The sequence below is a fragment of the Ranitomeya imitator genome, chromosome 10 (assembly GCF_032444005.1).
Source record: "Ranitomeya imitator isolate aRanImi1 chromosome 10, aRanImi1.pri, whole genome shotgun sequence".
NCBI lineage: Eukaryota > Metazoa > Chordata > Amphibia > Anura > Dendrobatidae > Ranitomeya > Ranitomeya imitator.
The window spans coordinates 27,791,114-27,802,023 of record NC_091291.1 but is presented as its reverse complement, the minus strand read 5'-3'; the positions used below and the strand labels follow the sequence as shown (position 1 = coordinate 27,802,023).

The 10,910-nt window shown below is 43.9% G+C and overlaps 1 protein-coding gene across 2 annotated transcripts; it reads right to left on the bottom strand.

Annotated features, from left to right (window-relative positions):
- Positions 1–4,252: 4,252 nt before the first annotated feature.
- APOC2 (apolipoprotein C2) lies at positions 4,253–10,676 on the bottom strand. Of its 2 annotated transcripts, none has more exons than XM_069742847.1 (5): positions 10,579–10,676; positions 10,277–10,309; positions 9,225–9,298; positions 5,967–6,117; positions 4,253–4,521 (listed from the first exon to the last, which is right to left on the bottom strand). In XM_069742847.1, exons 3-5 carry the CDS (start codon positions 9,277–9,279, stop codon positions 4,434–4,436), a joined length of 294 nt encoding a protein of 97 aa, XP_069598948.1. In that variant the 5' UTR covers positions 9,280–9,298; positions 10,277–10,309; positions 10,579–10,676; the 3' UTR covers positions 4,253–4,433. The 2 variants fall into 2 exon arrangements, with proteins under 2 accessions (XP_069598948.1, XP_069598949.1); XM_069742848.1 differs by having other exon boundaries at positions 10,393–10,590.
- Positions 10,677–10,910: the final 234 nt, after the last annotated feature.

Here is a 10,910-nt window from a genome sequence, read left to right as displayed (position 1 = left end):
GACTGCAGCTTCCAGTGCCTCTGCTACCTGCTTCCCATTAATGACTGGAGGACACAAGGATTGTAGTTTTCTTTACCTTTACTTGGTGGTCGAATGGGCAGTCCTGGGCATGGGTAACAGGTGATGATGGGGGTCCTGGCAGTCTGGAAGCAATTTAGGATCCACCTAGCCAGGTGAGTTTGGAGATGTTCCTTCTGTGCTGTTCTCTTAGGTCCTTGCTGCCTGAATCTCTGCACAAGTTCCTCTCACTGTCTATCAGTTTGGTTACCAGCATGGCAGGCCATATTTCACAGTTTATTAAGGATAGATTATTAGAGGTATTTTTTGTATATGCAATCACCGCCGAGCTCTAATATATAAATTTATAAACCTTCAATTTTTATTATATAAATGGCTAAAAAATAAATACAGCAGGTGAATATGCAGCGCCCCAGAGATCTGGTCATTGCAGTAACGTCGCTCTGCCACTAAGGGGAGTGATGGTACGTCTGACTGCACTAAAGGAGTTCTTTGACCAGGTATCACCAGCACACATTACACTTCACACTCTGGCCACTAGGGGGAGTAAAAGGCTTATTTATTGGGCCACTCCTCACATTGGTAAAACTAGGGGTTGGACAGGAAGTTAGACAGAACGAAGCCTGGGAGAGCTCCAGGGAGGACCTGTCAGAACTGGGAAATCTGGCAGGTACCTAGCGAACAGAACAGAACGTTACGGAACCGCGCCTGCACTACCTTGCGGCGGTATCCTAAGAAAGAGACGCGAAGGATATTGTGGAACAGTGAGAAACGAGATCAGCACAAAGGAGAGCCAGTAGGAGTCGTGCCCCGAGAACGGCAACATTCTACTGAGGCGCATAGCGGTGGCCGGAGCACCGAGGAAGTAACAGTCTCCACGCATTACTTCAAACAGCGGCAGGATAGTTAATTACAGGTTGGCTGTCTACCATACAACACCTAAGAAGGACATAGGAGGCAATCGTGGGAGAGGGGCGACACTAGGGTTCCAGAATAACTACAGGCCTACCTGTCATAAAGGTGCGTCCTAGCCATAACAAACCTGGGGGACGGAGAAAGGAAAGATCTAGAGAGAACGAGAACAGAAGTTGTGAGGACTATCCTGAATGCTCAGCAGGGAAGCACTACAACACACAGGCGCTAGTAGGTAGACACTGATTTCCACCTGCAAAGGGAACTCCGGATGTGCCCATCGGACCGGCTGGTCTCAGACAGCCCCGTTGACAGTGCCCTGGATTGAGGATCCTGAAACCTTCAGTAAAAGGTAAAGAAACTGAACCCTGTGTCCTCGTTATTCCTCGCACTACGCACCATCACCCCCTTATTGGACGCCCCTTAGCGGGGTCACGGACCGGGCCCAGCCACCGTGACATCCCCAGAACTGAGCCAGCAGAGGACCGGTACCGAGTAACCCGTGGCCCTGCGACTGGGGGCGATCCAAGTATAAACCAACACCAATGCATACAATCTACAAATATATACAGAGGCACCCAGGGAGAAGTGCCTGACCCTATATACAGCCTATCTCACCCTGCCTGACAGCGGAGGTTGGCACCCTATAACCTGCGCACTGGCGCCCCCATTCGACGATGGCTCTCCCTCTCTGCCCTGAATGTCTCTATCCGTGGCAGGTCACGTGACCCTATTCTGGCTGTTGCTCCCTGGTGGCGGTTCCGGGCTCTGATATGCTGCTGTGCTGCTGGGTGTTATATGGGCCAGGAAACCTGCAGTCTCCTGCCCTCCGGATTTAGACTTCTGTACCCAAGCAACCACGGACTCCGGTGTCCGGTTTCTGGGCACTCAGCTCTGTGAGCTTGGCCACAGATCCACTCTCCAGGCTCTCCCCCACTGCTCTCCTCTTCCTTCACTCTCTCAGACTCCGACTAACTAACTCCACCTCCAGGCCAGAACTTATAGGGAAGCTCCAATGAAACTGGATGGTAGAGCTCCCCCTTCTGGTCTGGAGTCAGGAAAAGTGTTGTATGCTAGTGTTACTGTGGCGCCCCAGGGTCCTGGTCGTCACAGTAGCATTGCTTTCCTCACGGGGAGAGTGATGTTACGCTTGAAGACAAGAAGAGATAACTGTAACCAGGTACCACAAACATGCAACGCATTCACACTCCAGGCCACCAGGGAGAGCTTTTAATCCTATTTACTAGGTGACTCCCCATATATATATCTGTAGTCTTTAGAGAAAGGTCAGAACAGTTCTTGCCAGGAAACAGACTGGAGCAGTCTGAGGCAGAAGAAGGTGTACGGAGCTGTGAAGCCGCAGTGCTGCAGCTCCTGGAAAGAGACATACAGAAAGCCGAATATATTGCAGTGAACATGCAGGAGAGCAAAGCACAGGAGAGGACACCATTGGGAGACCAGACATGAGCAGGCTGCCTTCTTCTGAGGCGCAGAGACCGGTAGCCAGAACACCGAGGTTGTAAGGGCCTCTATGACTTACATCAGAGATCGGCAGGACGGCTGAACTCCAAGTTACCTTTCCACCTTAATACCCAGGAGGCACAGTGACACCCTTAGAGCTAGAGTCCCTATAAACCAAGTCACCAGTCATACGGGTTATGTCCTATCCTATATGGGGGACAGAGAGAGAACATCTGTGAGGACCTTATCTGAAGCCATAGGCAGTAAGGGACTACAACACCACCGCATTAGAGGAAGGCTTTGATTTCCACCTGGACAAGGGGACTCTTAACTTGTCTCCAAGTCAGACGGACCCTGCCTGCCCTGTGATCTGGTGCCCTGGAATGTGGATGCCTGAAGTCATCAGTAAACAAGGTAAAGAGACTGCAAACCTGTGTCCTTGTTCCTTACTGAGCCATTCACCATCTTACATCTACACACCAGGAGCCCTGGGGATATACTTCACCTGTGGGAAGGTATACCATCTAGCTGCCATAACATCACCCCAGAGGACCCCTTAGAGCAGCGTCGGTCCCCACTGACCGAATACCACAGGTGGCATCATGAACATAAACTTTATTCCCTTTAAAGACCTTTCACGTTTACATGGGCGCCCAGGGCCACGGACCAAGTCGCCACCGTCACATCCCCCTGTGAAACACCGGACCCAGTACCGAGTACCCCACGGCCCTGGCAGGGTGACTCATTACCTGATTAGGGGACCCCTCCTTGCTTCCAGGCATGACATCACCGCCTGTGAGGGAGGCAATGCCACTGTGGCAACCGGACTACTGGGGTGACACAACTATGCCTTGCACATCACTGCATGGCATACCCTCGTGGAGCAAGTAATGACTGCATGACGCGTAAGGATGTCAGAGACCCAAAAGAGGAAGACTGGACGGTAGGCTGCGGAAACAGCGGGACAGGTGAGTATTATTTATTTATTTATTTTAAACATTCTATGTGTATTATGGTCTGGTTTTCATTGAATAACTTCTCTGTGAATTGAATTTTCCTGTAAAATCCATGCAATTTTTCGATTTCAAATCTTGCCAGATTGGTTCATCTCTATCCATGTAGGTATAGTCTTACACAACCGTGTGACAATAACGTAAAGTCTTCTCTCTGGAAACTGTAATGACTATGAAAGAGGCTGTGAGTAAGTATGAAACACGTAAAGTCTATTTTTCCAAAGCTTCTGAAACCAGGTACCAAACAGGATAACAAAAAGAACATAAATACAAGCATCAACGTACGATGACGGATCTAATCGTGTAGCTAAAAAATAAGCCTCTAGTTTCTGATCGGAGCTTGTGCCTTGATTAATAAAAACATTTGAGGCCCAATTCATCATTTGTTGGGTTTTTTAAACTTGCTATTCTCATTTGATCTTGTAAACATTCGCTGATGTTTTTTTGCACCAAATTTTTCAAATTTGACTTGGTATTTTGCATGGAATCAGAAATGTTTTTTTTATGTTTTTGAACCTTTTTTGTGCTAGAAAGTCACAGGTTCCCATTGAAATGTTTCAAAATGTGTGCTAAAGTGTTGGATCTACAAAAAATTTCTTCAGGAGGAGGACTGGAGGACACTTGTGCCAAAAATGTACAACTTTTTATAAAGTCTTAATTGAAGAATCAGCTGAAAACATCTTAAACATTAAAAAAAAAAAAGAACAAGCCGCAAATGAAAAACAAGCAGAAAACACTAGACTAAAAAAGGTACAAACACAATAATGAATTTGGCCAAATGTTATGTATTGTTAACGGACACTACTGAACATGGAACCCAGATTTCTAACATAAAGAACAGACTGATGTGTGCAAACAAGTCTTTATTTTATCATGATTGACCAGAAGGTGTCAATTCATAACCCAAAAAAAATAAATCACTGAAAAAAATGCGTTGGGATATTCCAGATGGCGTCACATTCATGGCTCCATTCGTTGAAGTCATATTTTAACATCTATCGTACGTCCAGACCTACGGCTGTAGATGGCTCAGTTTCCATACCACCAATGATAGGCTTGGTCACTCAGGATTCTCGTGTAGGTGGTGATTGCACCTGTACCTTTTTCATAATATTCCCTAAAGGGGAAAAAAAAGTGTATTCGATCAGTATAGACCAGACCTGGGTCACCAGACTAGGACTGCCAAAGGCTGGAAACAGTGGTGTCCAGGCCATGAGTTGGGGGAGCTCAGTACCGAGTGGCACCACACCAGAGTTTGAATTTCAACAATGGAGGAATATGGAGCCCCCTTCCACACGTTTCATCCTGTGTATCCTAGTCTCAGCAGAGCATCAGTCCCCACCACAACACAAACAGGAGCCGCACATTAGAGGAGTGGGGATGGGTGGTGTTGTTGAGCCATCATATTGTGTGGAAGACTGTGGGGGATCATGCTGTTTGGGATGCCGTGGGGCATCATCTGTGTGGGCAAACTCAGGGACCATGACATTATTTGGGGGACTGTGAGGACCACACATTGAGTGAGGACTGTGGGAGAATCATACCATTTGAGGGAATATGAGGGCCTTCATACTGTGAGGAGCTATGGAAGTCATTATGCTGTATGGGGGCAGTGGAGACCATCAAGCGGTGTAATCGGAGAGCTGTAGGAGCATCATACTGTGTGGAAATAACCCTTGTGTATGAGGGCTGGGGTGAAATCACACTGTTGGGGGCTGTGGGAGATCACACTGTTTGGAGGGCTGTGAGGACAATATACAGTTTGGGGGTCTGTGGGATGTCATACTGTTTGGGGACTGTGAGGGCCATGATATTGTGTATATGAGGGCTGTGGGGACATCATTCTGTGTTGGTGGACCTGTTAGTAATTCAGCTACCAAGGAAGCAGTATGATTATAAATTTTGTAAAAAGCAGTAAATTATATGGCATACCATACCTGCTACAGGTAAGCCCTATGGTAACCTGTATTAGCAGGAGAAGCGAGTCACCAATCTTAGTTCTGCTCAATATTAAGTAAAATATAATATTGAGCAGAATCAGAGGGGTTGTCCAGGCTTACCACAAAGATCTCCGGGTTAAACTAACTGGTGAACAATACATAGAGTAGCTGTATCTCTTAACAATTAAAGGGACTAACCACGTAGGACCTTTATATTACATCCTTGGTTGCTTTCAGATGCAAATATTGACTCTTCCACTGCCAGATCTTGAATGATCATATATTACATGGTTGCCCAGTATTAAACTTTGGTAGAAAGATCTAATAATTAATTCTAGTGGCATGTAATTGTCTTCAAAGCCAGCTCTAAATGGAGTTGTCTTCTGCTAGATGTTTATGGACCATTCTTGGATCCATTGGTAGCGGAAGTTTAGGACTTTTCATGTCCTTAGCATTTTCATCTAGTGCAAAAGAACGTTTGTCCTACTCGGAAAACGTCACCCAACCTTTCTACAAAGTCCAATCTGAGGGATCCAGCAAACTCAGCTGGAAAATAGTAGAACTTGTAGTAGTGTAACAGAAGAAGACAACTGGTCAAGTTCTTGTTTGTTAAAATACTTACTTAACCTTCTCATCTACTCCTAAGGATAGTGTCTTCTCATACAGTTCCTGAGCTTTCCCACTGACTTGCTCCCATGTAGAACTCAGAATGTCTTGTGCTTGGGACAAGTATGTGGGAGACTCTCGCTTCTGTATCCGGTAACTCTCAATTCCTGCAGACAGAGACAGCATTGCGTATGAGGAAGAGGAGGAGATGTTCAATGATTTCATACAGCTACCTTACAGGACCAAAGAGTAATTCTGATGAGCAAATTTATCTACTCAAATTTTACCAAAATTTTCCAGAACACAGATTCTGGATTTGGCGGAAAGGTGATGCCTAAGGGTTTGTGCCCATGACATTTTTCAAGGCAAGTCCGCTTTCAAGGGGTATGTGCACACCACGACGAGTATTTGCACTCTAGGGGTACGTTCACCCATTGTGGGGGTTTTTTTAGGCGTCTTTTTTTGCTGTCTTTTACAGTACCAGCAAAAGCTATGGGAATTCAGAAATCTCATGCGCACAAATACTTTTTTTCTTCACTGATTAGAAACGCAACCCTGCGTTTTTTTCTGAGTGAAACAAACGCAGCAATAAAAGCAACGTCTGAACATAGCCTTAGGGTATATGCACATCGTTTTGTTTTTTTTTTCAAACAAGTCCTCTCCGAAACCTGCATTAAAAAGCGTCAAAACGACTTGCTGGTCATACGTTCTTACTTTTGAGCATCTTTTAACTGCTTCAGGTTTCCAAAGCGACCCTGTGGTTCTAAAAAAAAATTGAACGGTCCGTTCTTCAGACGTTTTGGTTCTGAAGACTTTCTCTATTCGTTTTTTTTTTTCACAAGCAATCAAATTTGCCTATCGAATCGAGAACAATTTTTGAGAGATCGGCTCATATCTACTACAGCTCACATCTATATATATAATTGTCTAAGGGGTACTTCCGTCTTTCTGTCGGCAACTTCAGTAACTTAAATCCCGCGTTGCTAATTGGTCTTGCCAGCGGCCTCCCCTACTCGGCTGCAGTCAGTGCCCGGCGCCCGCTCCGCAATCCCCTCCAGTCACCGCTCACACAGGGTTAATGCCAGCGGTAACGGGCCGCGGGTAATGTACTCCATAACCGCTGCTATTAACCCTGTGTGACCAAGTTTTTGCTATTGATGCGGCCTATGCGGCATCAATAGTAAAAAGATGTAATGTTAAAAATAATAAAAAAACAAAAACCTGCTATTCTCACCTTCCGTCGTCCGACGATATGCTCGCGCCGGCCACCATCTTCCGTTCCCAGAGATGCATTGCGAAATTACCCAGAATACTTAGTGGTCTCGCGAGACCGCTAAGTCATCTGGGTAATTTCGCAATGCATCCTGGGAACAGAAGCTGGCGGTTGCATCGCGCGCGCGTCGGGAGAGCATCGCCAGAGCTTCGCTGGATCCCAGGGGGTGAGTATATAACTATTTTTTATTTTAATTAATTTTTTTTTAACAGGGATATGGTGCCCACACTGCTGTATACTACATGGGCTGTGTAAGATACTGCATGGGCTGCTATATACTACATGGCTGCTATATACTGCGTGGCTGCTAAATACTACATGGGCAGTGTTATATACTGTGTGGGCTGTGTGATATACTGCGTGGCTGCTAAATACTACATGGGCAGTGTTATATACTGCGTGGGCTGTGTGATATACTGTGTGGCTGCTATATACTACATGGGCAGTGTTATATACCACGTGGCTGCTATATACTACATGTGCAATGTTATATACTGCGTGGGCTGTGCTATATACTGCGTGGCTGCTATATACTACAAGGGCAGTGTTATATACTGCGTGGGCTGTGTGATATACTGCGTAGGCTGTGCGATATACTGCGTGGCTGCTATATACTACATGGGCAGTGTTATGTACCGCGTGGCTGCTATATACTACATGGGCAGTGTTATATACTGCGTGGGCTGTGTGATATACTGCATGGGCTGTGTTATATACTGCGTGGGCTGTGCGATATACTACGTGCCCTGTTTTATATACTGCGTGGCCTGTGTTATATACTACGTCGCCTGTGTTATATACTGCATGGCCTGTGTTATATACTACGTCGCCTGTGTTATATACTGCATGGCCTGTGTTATATACTACGTCGCCTGTGTTATATACTGCGTGGCTGCTATATACTGCCTGGGCTGTGTTATATGGTATGTGGGCTGTGTTATATACTGTTTGGGCTGTGTTATATACTGCGTGGCCACTGTTATATAATGCGTGGCCTGTATTAACGCATTGGGTATTCTACAATATGTATATATGTATATAGCAGCCACATATTATATAGCACAGGCCACGTAGTATTTGCTATATCCTACATGGCTCCTATATACTACGTGGCCTGTGCTATATACTATGTGGCTGCTATATACATACATACATATTCTAGAATACCCGATGCGTTAGAATCGGGCCACCATCTAGTCTAAAATTAATTCCATATGGTAAAACAAACATAGGGATGACATATGGACCTGAAAATCAGACACCACAAAAATGGAAAATTATTTGTCCTTTCTGGATGAAAAACAGGAGTTTTTTCATAGTAAGTCGGTGAGTTTGTTCTGGTAGGAGCGGGTGTATATCTCTTTTCATTTTCTACTGAGAACCTCTCGGCTGATTTGTGACCACACAAAAGTTGAGCTCAGAAGCTCAAGAAAGATACAAAAATCTAAGCTTTTCCATCAGAACGAGCTCACTCATGGACCCTCAGGTAACTCCACAAAATACAGTTCAACACAAAGTCTCAAAAAGAAAAATTGTGCAAAACTTTTAAAGCAATGTGATTACCAAAATGATTTTTAGCTCAAAATACATGCAAATAAATAATTTAAAAAAAATACCCTAAAGGTGTCATTATCTTTTGGATTTTACTTTAGGAAAAAAATAAAATTTTTGTTGCCAAAAACTCCAAAGAGAGAGTCAATTTCTGCTCTGGCTAGTAGGTAAAAATCCTTAAAAAAAGATGATTTAAAAATGCATTTACTAACTAAAAAATCCCCATAAATTGATCCCATTGCCTAATCAACCTTTTTTGCCCTTATACAGAAGATATGATATAAATGATAGGGACGGAATGTTCAGAACTATCTTAGCAACTGTTTTTGTTGCCTGTAGCAACCGACTGCCGCTTTCAAATTTGAAAAATTTGAGTTGTTGTTGGTTGCTACGGGCAACAAAAACAGTTACACTGTCAAGGCAGTTTTGAAAAATCTATATGGAACAGACCTGTGCTGATGAGCAGCAGAAGGAGGGAAATGGCTAAAACTTGGGTTCTGTTCATGGTCTCGTCCACTGGTCACCTACAAAAAGGATTTGTATCAGTTACTTTTATTTTTATAGCATAGAGTAAAAGATATATTTTTTTGCATCACTTTTTTGCACTGATTGCGAAAAATAACATTTAGTGTGAAGAAAAAGGATCCCGAATAGAAAAGGGAATCTGTGCTAGAATAATATAGTCCAATACGACAGGAGACACTTTAGAGGTGGAAGTGTCCCCCTTTACCTTTTGGACCCCTATAGGTTGCACCATTGATTTTTCCGCCCCTGCATTGATGATGGGTAACTGGGTTCAAACCCAAAGTGTGGTGTTTGCACTTTCCTCATATTTTCCTGGGTGTTCTACCATACTGCAAAGATAGGGAATATAGATTATAAGCCCCAATGGGGACAGAGATGATGATATCTGTAAAGCGCTCTAGAATATGATGGCGACATATAAGTGGGCAGAACAGATAATCACATACCTTTGCTGCAGAACTATCCCTCTTATTTAGCCAAAATAACCATTTTCAGGGTTCATAATTCAATTTTTAATCTAGCAGGTGTGCACTTATTATTGGTGCAACATGGGCAGCTGCGCAGGGGTCCAACAGGTAAGGGGGCCACTACCACCTCTAAAACAGATGGAAGTGTGCGCTATGATAAACTATTGGGCTGCAGAGGGTCCAGATATTGTTTTTGCACAGGGACCCTTTTCTGTCTTCATCCCTATTCTATTCCCTGTTCGTTTAGTCTGTCCACGCTTCTAAAGTGTCTAATAGATGATGCGCCCATTCATAAAAAAAAAAAGTTGATTATCGTAAACTAAAACTAAGAAAGAAGAGAGAAATACAAACTGCAGCAGGAGATTGTTACAAAATGCAAAGTTAATGGAGATTTACTTTTTGCAAGATCCACAAGTAAATATTATCTTACAGCACGAGACAATGGTATCATCGATATATTTCGGTAGATGGCACCCATCCAATATCAGACACATCGCAATAGAAACTTACCTTTTGGAAATACACCAGAAATAAACAAATGATCTGTGAAAACAAAATTAGATTAAACATTAATGATACATTGCGTCAATGTGAACCAATATAGGAAGACAAAGAAATGTATCTACAGTGAAAACTGCCCCGAGAGAAGAGGTCCTTTACTCAGGACAGACTCTCGCATCTTTGAGAAGACCACACTTCCAGAAGACCATTTTCCATTGCAATTTTTGCAGAAGTTTTACTCAATTCTTGTAATTTTTACTTAAAAAAAAAAATCCATGATCTTCCCCAAACCTTCTCCCCGCCATCATTACCTTCTCTGGACTATCTCCGAGCTCCTGGGTCTCTTTGTTATATGCTCTTTCTGCTGTGTTGTCAGTACTGAGGGTCCAAGTCCAAGCAAACAGTGAGCTCAGTGTTCAGAGGTCGGTCACTTCCGACTTGTGTCAGGGCAGGACATGCATGCTACAATCAGCATTTTGCATGCTACTACTATTGTGTTACTTCTATACTGTGGTCTCATTTTTGTGGTCTCTTTAAATCCATCATACAAGCATTTTCTTTTAAATTGGACCTGTCCTGAAATTAGTTTGTAGACCATTGTATCAATGTAAAAGAAACCTCTCTAAAGCCCATTATTTGCATT